This window comes from Orycteropus afer, unplaced genomic scaffold (genome assembly GCF_000298275.1).
Source record: "Orycteropus afer afer isolate SDZICR_OR568_19922 unplaced genomic scaffold, OryAfe1.0 scaffold01010, whole genome shotgun sequence".
Taxonomy (NCBI): domain Eukaryota; kingdom Metazoa; phylum Chordata; class Mammalia; order Tubulidentata; family Orycteropodidae; genus Orycteropus; species Orycteropus afer.
The window spans coordinates 361,529-373,676 of NW_006922597.1; the positions used below are offsets into that span (position 1 = coordinate 361,529).

Below are 12,148 nucleotides of genomic sequence, written 5' to 3' on the forward strand. Positions count from 1 at the left end.
GCTGAAATGAAGGGGGAACCTTCCTTTCCCCCACCCCAAAATAAGAACTCTGCAATTACTAAGCCATAAAAATTAACTTTAAACCCATGTATGACATCAGTCACCCCCAGAAGTGCAATGTGGGGCCGCGCAGCCCTAACTAAGGGAGAAGGCAAATGGAGAGAGGGGAGGAGGATGCAGAGACTCCTCTCATAGAGGGTAAGGCATTCATCTTGTTTTCCCCTACTTCCCCAGGTGGGCCCAAAAGTTTTGGGTCTGAAGCATCTCTCCCATGTTGGAGTCTTCGTCTCCTGCCTCATCATCGCTGTCCTCCCCTTCTTGCTCACTACCTGCACAAGTAGAGAGGAAAGGAGGGGGAAATGGTAGAGGGAGGTTAGAAGGCCAGATCACTCTAGTAGGGAACAGAGCCCACAACCAAGGCTTTTGGAGACCTGGGACCACTTGCCAAGTGCCTCTGTGTGCAACAAGTAGCCAAGAGTGTTTATGAACTCAAGCAAGCCCAGAGTGAAGCAAGTAGGAGAGAAGCAAGAAGGCAGGGTGGGTTCCCCACCTCTGTCAAGATTGGTACATCTCGGAAAGTAGCTTTTCTCCCTTTGTATACCTCCATGTGCTTCTCTTCCTAAGCTGTAACTTCAACTAAATAGACTTCCCTTACTCCTCCTTCCCAGGCTAATCCAAAGAGGCCCCAGCCTGTCTTTTCAATCCAATTTCTTACCCCCACTCCCACTTCAGGAATGGGCAGACAGCTCTGCCTCTACTTCTTAGAAAAAAGAAATGCCACCAAGCGGGAGGTAGAAAAAGACCCACAACCGTTCCCCTATTCTACCTAAAAACAGATTGAGTCATCATCTATTCACTCATTCACAATGCCTCCTTCCTTTGTGCCCCACCCCTGCCCTCAATGGAAGCTTGCCTTGCTAGGGAACCCATGGCCTAAAACCCCCAGGGATGATCAGTCTTCCTGCCCCTTCCACCTTCCTCAGAAGCCTACCTCTCCTTTGTATGCCTAAAGCTAGGCTCAAACATTTGCCTGCCCCATGCTATCCTCTTCCCCTACAGTTTTTACTCCATTACCTTACTCCCTGCTCATCCTCCTCTTCTTTCCATGTTCTGGCTTCATTGATCCCCTGAAACTACTCTCACCAACGTCACAAATGATTTTTATTCCCAAATCTAATGGACATACCCCAGTTCTTATTTTACTTGACCTTTCAGCAACACTGGGCATTGAATGCAAGGTTCAAATGACCTGGTTCTCCTACCTCTACCCAATCATAGCTTCAGTTTCCTCATCTGTAAGATAGGATAATACCTACCTCATTAAGACTTGCTATGAGAATTAAGGAGCTCTGGTGGTGTAGTGCCCAAGGCACATGACTACTAACCAGAAGGCTGCTGGTTCAAACCCACCAGCCACACCTCAGAAAGAAGGTTGGGCAATCTACTTCTGTAGCGATACTGCCTTGGAAACCCAAGAAGGGGTCGCTATGAGTTGGATCCGACTCGATGGCACATAACAACGATGAGGAGAATTAAATGAGTTAAAACAAGAAAAGCACTTAAAATAGTGCCTGGCACATGGTAAGCACTTCATTAATGTTAACTGGACCTATAATTCTTACCAGCCCTTAAATGTTAGTGGCTTTAGGGCTAGGATTCTGACCTGGCTTGTTATCCGCTTCCTTTCCAACTTCCTAATCTCTACTTGATTCCCAGACGTATAATCAACCACCTGCCTCTGAGCCAACTATATCCAGATGTCCAGTAAGCCCTTCCAACTTTCATGTTCCTCCCTCCACCCCACCAATACCACCACTACACCATTCCCCATCCCAGGAAATGTCACCTGCATTTACCAGTCATCCCTGAAACAAACCTGGGAGTCACCTTAAATCTGCATTTTCCCTCAGATCTCCACTGTAATCTTACCTCAGAATTTCACAGTGTGTTCTTTGGTGAGCAGTGAACAATGGCTTCTGTGGTCAAAGAAGTTTGGGAAATGCTAGGTTCCACGACATTAAATAGGTTTCTTACAATAGCACTTCTCAGAACCTTCAAGGTGCACATGTACATATGACTCTATGAGACTATTACTGTGTGCAGTATTTCCCCAGCATATTTGACCACTGAATCCCTTTTTGTGAGAAGCAACTTTCGAACTAGTGAAGGGTCCTACTTGTACTAAGTAACTTTCCAGGTCCTTGCATCTTTGATGCCTCCCCTAGAGAATGCTCTTTAATGCTCCTCAGTATGAATGTAGCTTTCAATTGAAATGTCAACTTCTTTCTCTAGCTCTCCCCTACCCCACTCTTGAGGTAGAACTAGCTGCTTCCTCCTCTGGGTTCAGAGAGTGCATTGTTTACTTCATCTCCACACACTCACCCCCAAACCAACTTGGGATTTTCCAGAAAGCCAGGGTTGGGTACAAAGTGTGTTAAATTGCAATGTGACTGCCACTGTACTTCCTCTGTGTGTGTGTGCATGCATGTACATGCCCATATCTGTCTCTGTGTGAACTGTTCTTTTTAGTTTTCCACCCATTATCTCCTATATCTCCATCCACTCATTTGTCTTTTACTCTGTCACCTGTCTATCAGCTAGAAGTTTCTTTTGTTTTGTTACATTTGTAAGTTAAATGTTCCCTGGCCTTTGATTTAAAAGCTGCACAGACTGCTTTTTCTTTGTTCCACAAGAGCAGATTGTGTTAATGCTTTGATACCCTATTCCCAGAGAGCCTTTCTCTAAGAAAGGAGGGGAAGCAGAGGGATTTAGCTCACCTTCTTCATTGCCCTTGTCATCTTCTTCCTCTGATTCTTCTTCTGAGATGTCCTCTACCTCATCATCCTCATAGTCCTTCTGGTTGCTGCTGTTATCATGATCCTTGTCAGGGTCTTCAATGCCATTCTCATAGCCCTCAATGTCTTCATCATCATCATCACTGCCCTCATTGTCACCTTCATTGCCATCATCACTACTCTCATTGTCACCTTCATTGCCATCATTATCTTCATCATCACTGTCTTCAGTATCTTCTTCATTGTCACTATCACTGCTGCCCTGGATGTTGCTATTGTTGCTCTGGTTGCCACTTTCAAGGTTCTCATCATCACCATCGGGAGTTTTGTTGTTGTTACCATTAGTGTCATCACAGCTGCTCTCATTGTTATCAGTAGTGTCATTGTCACAAAGACTTTCACTGATGTCAGTAGTTGCATCACTGTCTGAGGTCTCGCTGATTATGTCTTTCATTGCTTGATGCTCATCATCAGAGTCTTCCAGGATCATCACCTCGTATTCGTCCTTGGTATTACTGTGGGGGAGCCTGGGGCTGAGTATGGGGTTGGTGTGTGTGGTTTGAACCCAGGGTAAACAATGAAAAGTGGTAACTGGGGAGCCAGTAGGCTACAAGGACTCCCAGGGATGAGGTTGGGGTGAAGTGAGTTCCATTTCTATACCTGACTATGTAACCTCAGGCCAATCATGCCCTATTTCTGGGCATCATTTCCCCACTGTACAAATATTGGACTGGATTATCTCAAAGGTCCCTTTGGGTGACCTCTATAAACCTTGTGTGACACTAGCTTAGTCTTTGCCTGATCCCTTGCAAACCACCTCTCAGCCACCAGTCCCCCATCACCTTTCCTCCTTTTGCTTCTTTCCGTTTGCCCTGTAGCCCCCTTCTCCCATCATGTAGTAGCGTAGAGGATTAACCCACAGGTCATTCTTGATAATCTGTTGAAAGAGAGGGGAGAAGGGAGAACAAAGCCACAAGTATAGGCCTGAGATCTGTACTCCCAATTCCCTAGGTACACAGAGGCAAGCCTAACAAGGCCTTCTCTGCCAATGCCAGGAGGGGCCCTACCTCAGCAATCATGTCAGCCTCTGGGAAGCTGTAGCTTGAGAACCAGTTGAAGAAGCTGCGGCTGATGTTCTGGTTCTTGTGCCTGTGGGTCTGGGGTTCCTGGCCCCGATGCCAGCGGATTGGGGTTGAGTGAGACACCAGTTGGCCTGGGGGGGAGAGACAGCTTTGGAGAGGGGACTGGACAAGGGGATGGATTTGCTCTGGGACCACCTCTTACCTGAGCAGTTATGCTGGAATTCCTTGACAATCACCATGTTTGTGAAGTAGGGATTTGTCTGGAAGTACAACTTCATTTTGTAGCCCATGGAGATATGTCTGAGATCCTGCACCTGCTCAGGGTGGGATTAATAGTAGAATCTGCCTCTGCCACACCACGGCCCCTCCCATCCACCCCCTCACCTCCAAGGACCAGATAACTCGCCCAGTTATACTACCAAATGTCTCTTTGGCCTGACCTGCAGATTGGTCAAGTAGCGAAAAATGTCTTCATCACGTTGGCTGATCAAGATTGAAATTTTGGGGTGGTTGAGGAACTGATGAGGGGAGCAGTTTAGGTCAAGGATTGACTGTTCAATGAGGTAGGGAAGAAGAAAGGGCCAGGCAAGGCAGAAAAGAAGAGAGGCTGGAGCAAGAGGATTCCTCCTGTGTTTATGTGATGTGTATGGAGTAAGTGGGTCATGGGAAATGACCTGTACTTTTCCCCCCATACTATTATGTGGTGAGGGTCTGTCTGCATTTATGCAATGTTAAACGTCTGTTAGGTGGCCTGGCCAGAGTTCATATAATTGCTTTGTGTTTGGGTACTAAGGGGGCTATGCCATGTGATGTTGTATCTCTGGGTGCTGAGAGCTTCTGTTCATAAGACTCATATATGTCTGGGTGTTGATGGTTTGTGTCTACATGATGTTGTGTGTCTGGGTCTGAGGGTTTGTGCCCAAACAATGCTGTGTGTCTGGGTACTGAGGGTCTGAAGTCATATAACGCTGTATATCTATGTGCTGAGGACCTATGGTCACATAATACTGTATCTGGGTGCTGAGATCCTTTATTCATATGCTACTACATGTCTTGGTGTGGAAGGCCTGTGTCTAGATGATGCAGTATATCCAGATGTTAAGGGCCTGTGTTCATGTGAACCTGTCTGGGGACTAGGGAAATATTTTCATATGATGCTTTATGTCTGTGTGCTAGATGTTATATCATGTGTCTTGGTGCTAAGGGCTCATGAACACATGATATGTATCTGCATGTTGGGAGCCTGTGATCATGTGATACTTTGTATCAGGATGTCAAGGGTCTGTATCATTTAATACTCTTCCAGAATACTAAACCCATACATTAACATGTTGCACATATCTGTGTGTGCCCCCTGAAATGAGCTTAGCAAGCACCAACAGTAAATGAGATTCCTCTCATTTTCCCTTTACTTCATTTAGCTCCTTGAGTATCTCTACACCCAGGGTCTCCCTTTCCTGACTGCAGGGGCTCTAGCCTTTCTATCCTCCTTCCATCCAATGTGGGGTGCTCCTGCCAGGACTGGGGTCTCCCTAGTGTCTAAGCAGAGACCTAGGCTTGTAGAACCTTGTGACTTAGGCAGCCTTGCTGGATTTTTCTGTGTCCCTCCCTTTCCTCTTCACTTTCTCTGGGTTAATTCTTCTACTATGTGCCTTTGCTCTCCCTCTACCTCACTCTCTGAGGCAGTTTATCTTCTGTGTACCCCTACTATCCTTCTTTCACTATCCCTGGTCCAATTTTTCTTTGTGCCCCTCCACTACCCTCCCCCTTTCACCCAGTGACCCATTTTTTTTTTAATGCTATGCCTCTTTTCCCATCTGTGGGCCAGTTTTTATGCTGTGATTCCCTCCCCATGTCACTATCTATATTACAGCTTCTTTGCTGTTTTGCCCCCTCCTTCACCAAACCTAGTCATTCTTCTGATGGTGAACCCACCTCCATCTTTGGCCCTCACCCACAATCTCCTTTTGCTGTCTGTTCCTCCCCCAACCCTTCTTTACTGTTGTGGGCTCCCAGTCCCTGAGTATTGACAACAAGGATACTGCTTTGACCCAGAAGCCTGGGATATGCCGGATGATGAGGTCTCTGCGCTCCAGGAAGGGCCTTCGCATCTGGATGAATCTGCGCTTGAGACGGAGGAAGGCCTTGCCTGCCTTTATGTTCACTGCCTCCAGGTCCAGTTGAATATTCTCCAGCGCTTCCATCCTTTCAGCATTCCTCTCTTTGCTTTCCTTCTTCATCTTCATCTTCCTCTGCCTCCTCTTCTCTTCTTCCCTTTCATACTTATCTTCCACTACGATGACAGCGTCTTCCTTCTTCTTTGGACCAGCTAACCTCTGGGACCGCCGCCTCCTTGCTCTACAGGTTTTTCGGGCCTTTTCCCCAGCAAAGCTGCTGGGCCCGGTGACCTGAAAACCGATTTCTAGGCTTCCCCCAGAAGCCGCGGAAGTAGAGAGGGTTTCCAGGCCTCCCGTGGGAGAAGGCGTCCCCCCATACCCTGACTCGATCGCAGGCTCCCAGCCGGGACACCCAGCACCCAGGGTAAAGTAAGCGCGGATCCCCCCCTCCTCCAGAATGACAAAGGGTGGTGGCGGGGGCAGAGCGGGGCCCAGTCTCCCCCCCCTCATGTCAGCCAGCACCTGTGCCGCCTCGGTTTCCTCCCGGAGCCTCGGTCGCTGCTGAGGAGGAGGCAGCGGCAGCTGCAGGAGCTGCGGCGGCGGCGGCAGGTCGTGCTGAGGGAGCTCAGGGCTGCTGAGGCGGCGGTTCTTGGCCGGAGGCTCCTCATTCAGGAGGTTCATGGTGACTGGCGATCACACAGCTCAGGGGGCCGCCCTCACCCCTTTGCTTCCCACCCACAAGCCACTGCCAGTTACACCTGAAGTGAAGCTGCCGCACCACACACAACCACGTCCTCACCGCCTAGCTCTGGCGTTCCCTCCCACAGCGCCTGCTCTACTACCTCCGCGCCAATCGCCAATATCCCGCCCCTTCCCTGGCGCCAGGGGCCCGTTCTGCTTTGCCATTGGGTGGTAGCCTCTTGCGCCGGCCCACTCTCAAGCAATCTGCTTGCCAACAGTACACGTCATCACGTTCCGACTGGCGTCTATGGTACTCGCCAATCATCGGGCTGAATCTTCAAGCGACGAGAAGGAAAGGCAAGGCGATTGGCTAGGAGGAAAGCCTAGGGGAAGCAGCCCTTCTCCTTTTGCTCTCCCAAGATTCGAACTAATGGGAAAAGTACCAGTGGTTCAGACGACCAAACGACAAAACAGAATATAACAGAACAACAAACAAACACAGGCACTGAGCAGGATGTGCGCGAATAAAATTAAGAGAGCTTCATTATCGTTTCTCCTTTTCCTATCAGCGACTACGCACTTGGTAAATCTCTCCTTCCGCCATCCTCTGCTTTAGGGCCTGGAGCGGACTCTGATGTGGCCGGTAAGGGCTCAGGTTGCCCTAAATGAACCTGGGAGCCTGAGGGGTAGAAAACCAGGGCCTTTGGTTTGGGGTTAGCGTTTTCCACCGTTGCAAAAATGGCTCTAGAAGTAATCGCAAAAGTAACTTGCTGTGCGTCATTAAAATATGATTCAGCTCATCTGCTAGATTTTTCTAAGACTTTCTGTCTCTTCATCTACTAAATAGCCCTCCTCTTCATCCTTTATTCTCCCTTTCCCTAATGTTTGCTGTTTTTAATTGTATTTTAGATCTTTTTTTTTTTTTGATCAGGGACAGATGCTCTCTTGTGAGGTATGGTGGTGGAGCTCTGGCTTTGGTCTGGGATTCACACCAAGGCTCTGTCTCTCATTTTGTAACTCCAACTGAAATACTGCCAATCTCTGAGCCTCAGTTTCTTATCCTCTAAATTAGGTGTCCCTAAAAAGATGTGTAAGAGACTTCCCATTGCAGCCTTGTAGTAGCAGAGAATTGGAGGGATCCATCATCAAGGGAATGGATAAGAAAAATGTGATATATGTATAAGATGGACCACTAGAATGGATTAGATCTACATAGGGCAACAAGGTTGGATCTCTCAAAAACAGAATGTTGAGTGAAGAAAGAAACAGAACAAGATTTATAGTACAATACTGTTTATGTAAATTAAAACACAACAATACCATATACTTTTCACAGATACACATATATGTAAATAAACACATAAACGGTGGATTGGAAGGACATATGTTAAATACACGAGAGTGGGTGCCTATGTGGGGGAGAAGAATTGGATCAGGGATGGGTGATGAAAGGGAAATAAAATAAAGAATAAAAGGGCCTCACATGGTCCAATGATGATACAGTGTGCCAAGAACTGAGTATGGTCAACTCAATTCTGTGCACCTGAGAGAATAATAAACAAATAGTAAATTAATTGAGTGCCCAGGGAGCAGGCTGGCTGGGTAGACTCCCAGACTTGTTTTTTTTGTTGTTTTCCCTGTGACATCCCTCCCTCTGAATTTAGTCAAAGCTTACCAAAGTCCCAGCTGTATACAGTGGACCTGTAGGAAGGGCTCCCATCTTAGACTTTGAAACCCCTCCAGAAGCCAATCATTTATGGGGAGGGGAGATTTCCTACCCCTTTCAGTTCACCCGAGATTTATCTCAAATTCCCAGTCCCTTTTCCATGGTGGTCCAGTTTCAGGAACACCTTAAGTTTGGGGTAGGACACTGAGACAGGGATTGAGGGTGGTACCTGAGGGCTTCATACTTGGGGTTGAGATAAGGTTTTCAAGTATCCTGGCTCCCACGCTTAGAGCCTGGGTCAAGGGAGGAAGATGAACATTTACCTTTGTGGTAAACACACACACACACACACATGCACACACACACGCACACACAGGTACAGGTTTCAAGTTCCATCTCTCCAACTACTCTACTTGCTGTGACAGACACATAGTACAGTTTGCCTCCTCTCACCTAGGTGCTTATCTGTGTGTGTGTGTATGTGTGCACATACATGCAAGCATGGGCGTGTGCATGCTTGTATATATCTCTACATACAGGCATTTGCTCACGTGTGCACCAAGCAAGTTTCCTCATGGATGCTTTGCCACACAAAGTCATACAGACACAAACTGTCTCACTCAAGCATACTTCCTCACATATGGTCACACAGACAGGACACACAGACACACATACTCACAGCCAGAAAGAGAAAACATCCAATATCACATTGTTTGTTTCAATTTTTCCATTTACAAAATCCAATGGTGTATCCAGGCAGTTAGAAAAAAGAAATGGAGGAAAATCCTCCTGAATATATCCTAACCACCCCTCACCCTCTTGCCCCCCACACCACTCCCTGGAAAAGGCACCCCCATCACTATCACTGAGAGAACAGGCATACCCCACTCCCAGCCACTCTGGCCTGCCTTTCCAGGGCCACTCTACAGCCAGGCTCATTAATCTCTCTGCTGTCTAGAGTGCCTCCCCACTCTTTTTAGGTCAAGGGTTCTCCAGTTCTGAGGCTGTCTTGGGGTAGAGAGGGAACTTCAGACAGGGACTTCTATAGGTAAGGGAAAGGAGGGACGGATAAATACAGATCCCTCCCCCAGGAATTAGAGGGAGACAAAGATCCTGGGCAAAACCAGGCAAAGGGGTGACAGCTTGTCTCCCACATCCACTGATTTTGAAGTGAGCCCAGAGTGGACTATGCCCCTGGTCTGGGAAGGAAGCTTGGGATCTCCCACCTGGGTAAGCTGGCTTTAGTCTGTTCCATTTTGGGTATAGGTAAGGGTGGAGGGAGGAATGGGGAGAAGAGCTTTTGGGAGGAAGGAAGTTTAGGGCTGAGGACCCAGACGATCAAGGACTAAGGAGGGGCTTGAGGCCCCTGAAGCTTGAGGGGGGACAAAAAGAGGTTGGAGAGGAGTGGACACAAGTCCACAGTGCCTTGGGGTTTATATCTCTAGGAGTTACCAAGGCCCACAATGAATTTTCATCTTCAGAAGAGTAGCACGAACCCAGGAAGCAATTCTGGAATTGAATTCCTCTCTGACCCCAGGCTTTGGGATCCAGCTACTCTGGGAGTCAAACTCTCTCCCTACACTTCCCTGTGGGTTGCCCCCTGCCTGTATGCACCCACATTAGCATTAATATGGCTAGAGTGGATTTCCATCCTCAGAAAGAAGAGTTGGAGGTTGGGGATCCAGGAGGCAGCTTGAGGGAATGCAGTCAGCTCAAGGAGTTTAGCTCCTATCCTGCTCTTCACCTAGCCTGGGCCCATCCCTGAGAACACTTCTCCATCCCCTCCTGGCTTCTCAAACAGATGCTCAAGAATCACGTGGGAGGTCTTGACGTGGTGAGGAGGGAGAAGAGACTAGGATTGGGATCAGGGTTAGCCTAAAACAACATTGCACACAACATAGCAATTAAACACCCCTGCTTCCTGGGACCCACCACCCTTTTTGATCCCTTTTCTCATAAGCGTTGGATCAATTTCTCCTTAAAGCATCCAGGTCTTGCTAAAGGACTTGGAAAGGGGGTGCATGGGAGCAGAGGGAAGTCTATTTTACAGGACAAATTTTCCCCCTCTGGACAATGTAAGAAGAGGGACATTAGAGCAAGGAAGCCTGTCTTCTCAGCTGTTAGAAAAACCTGCATTTTCTATTTTGTTTTCTTTTTCTTAATTGTCACTTGAGAGAAAGAGAAAGAAAGAGAGAGAAGAAGTGAAGAAGGAGGCAGCAGAGACAGACCCCACAAAACTAGAAACACCTCTTTCCCAGCACCGCCCCCCCACCCCCAACCCTGGGGAGGTGTTGACAAAGGTGCCTAAATTATGAGGAGTTGGGGCTAGAGCTCAGAAAGCAAGGCTCCTATATGGGGCCTTAGCCCTCCCTTGCTGTTAATTATGATGGCCATGACCTCTCTGCTTGCCTACCAGCCTGCTTCACATGACACAGTAGGGTTCTCTGGGAGCCGGGGCACCTCCTGTGCCCCAGCAGGGGGCATGAGTCCTCAGGCACTTCTTGAGGTCCTTGTTGAGCAGGAAGCAGACGATTGGGTTGACAGCAGCCTGGGCGAAGCTCATCCAAACAGCAGTGGCCAGGTAGCGGTGGGGCACGGCGCAGGCTTTCACAAACACTCGCCAGTAGCAGGCCACAATGTAGGGTGACCAGAGGAGCAGGAAGAGCAGTGTGATCGCGTAGAACATGCGGCCCAGCTGCTTTTCACCTTTGACCTCGTCCATGCCCAGCAGCCGTCGGCTGGCTGCATGCCCATTCTGCCGGATACCCAGCAGGGTTGGCGGCATGGGCCCACGGCCAAAGCCGGCGATCCAGTTGGCAGCAGCCTGGCCAGTGGCCCCAGGGCCATGGAATGTCCAGTTCTGGCTGATGGCTGGTACCATCTGCACTGGCTTCATCTTTCGATGACGATACTCAAAGAGGAGCAGCTTGCCATAGACAGCATGTGTGGCTGCCATGAGCACAGCCAACATAAGCATGAAGCCCAGTGTGTCATTGGCCTTGAAGTAGCGATGCTCAAAGATGCACTGGTCCTCCTCACGGATAAACTTGTAGGTGCCCACATCGAAGACGGGTGGGAAAGCCATGGCCACAGACAGGGTCCAGGCCATGCAGATGACAGCTGCACATGTCCAGAGTGTCATGCGCTTGGCATAGAAGCGGTGGTGGGCGATGGCCATGTAGCGGGTGACGCTGATGCAGAAGAGCATGAAGGCCGCATGGAAGCAAAAGAGCACGGCCATAAAAGCCACAATCTTGCAGCTGAGTGCACTGAAGGTCCATGAGGAGCCGTGGCGCACAGAAGCCAGCACAAAGGGGAAGCAGACGGCAGAGCGTATGCCATCGGCCAGGCACAGGTCCAGCAGAAAGTAGTAAGGAGCCTTGTGCAGGGCACGCTCCTTGAGCACTAGCAGGGACAAGATGGCATTGCCTGCCAGGCTCACACACATGATCAATCCCAGAAGCACCAGCTTCACATAAGCTGATGCTGACGGTGGGGATAGTGCGCCGCTCACCTCCTCGGGCTCTCCAGTAGTGTTGGCCATACTGAGGGGCAGGGACTGCTTTCAACCCTATGGGGTCAGCCAATCTGGTACTCCATGGGCCCTGTGTGACTCCATCAGCTGACCTGCTGGGCTGCACCTGCAAGTAGGGAAATTGGAGGTGACACAGACACAGAGAAACAAAGAGATGAGGGCAAGAAAGAGACACAGAGAGAAAAATACAGAGAGACAGAGAAACAGTGGGAAATAAAGAGAACAAAAAGAAAAATGGCAACAAAGATATAAATAGTTGGAAATTGAGACAG

General features: G+C 48.8%; 2 protein-coding genes across 2 annotated transcripts; both read right to left on the reverse strand.

Moving 5' to 3' along the window:
* Positions 1-222: 222 nt before the first annotated feature.
* Positions 223-6,675, reverse strand: TSPYL2 (TSPY like 2). Its single transcript, XM_042783391.1, has 7 exons — positions 5,920-6,675; positions 4,318-4,395; positions 4,080-4,191; positions 3,863-4,008; positions 3,638-3,732; positions 2,778-3,310; positions 223-329 (listed from the first exon to the last, which is right to left on the reverse strand). The coding sequence occupies exons 1-7, from the start codon at positions 6,673-6,675 to the stop codon at positions 223-225; spliced, it is 1,827 nt and encodes a 608-aa protein (XP_042639325.1).
* Positions 6,676-10,763: 4,088 nt separating this feature from the next.
* GPR173 (G protein-coupled receptor 173) lies at positions 10,764-11,885 on the reverse strand. The gene has a single exon (XM_007958544.2). The coding sequence runs from the start codon at positions 11,883-11,885 to the stop codon at positions 10,764-10,766; it is 1,122 nt and encodes a 373-aa protein (XP_007956735.1).
* Positions 11,886-12,148: the final 263 nt, after the last annotated feature.

What these genes read in the sequence shown, in the direction of transcription:
- GPR173 (XM_007958544.2), bottom strand. Translation starts at nt 11,885, where the DNA reads ATGGCCAACACTACTGGAGAGCCCGAGGAGGTGAGCGGCGCACTATCC.
- TSPYL2 (XM_042783391.1), bottom strand. Translation starts at nt 6,675, where the DNA reads ATGAACCTCCTGAATGAGGAGCCTCCGGCCAAGAACCGCCGCCTCAGC. An exon ending in CAGGCTTCTGGGTCAAAGCA is followed by an intron (nt 4,396 to 5,919) that starts GTATCCTTGTTG and finishes TCCCCTCATCAG; the next exon opens with TTCCTCAACCACCCCAAAAT. An exon ending in ATTCCAGCATAACTGCTCAG is followed by an intron (nt 4,009 to 4,079) that starts GTAAGAGGTGGT and finishes TCTCCCCCCCAG; the next exon opens with GCCAACTGGTGTCTCACTCA.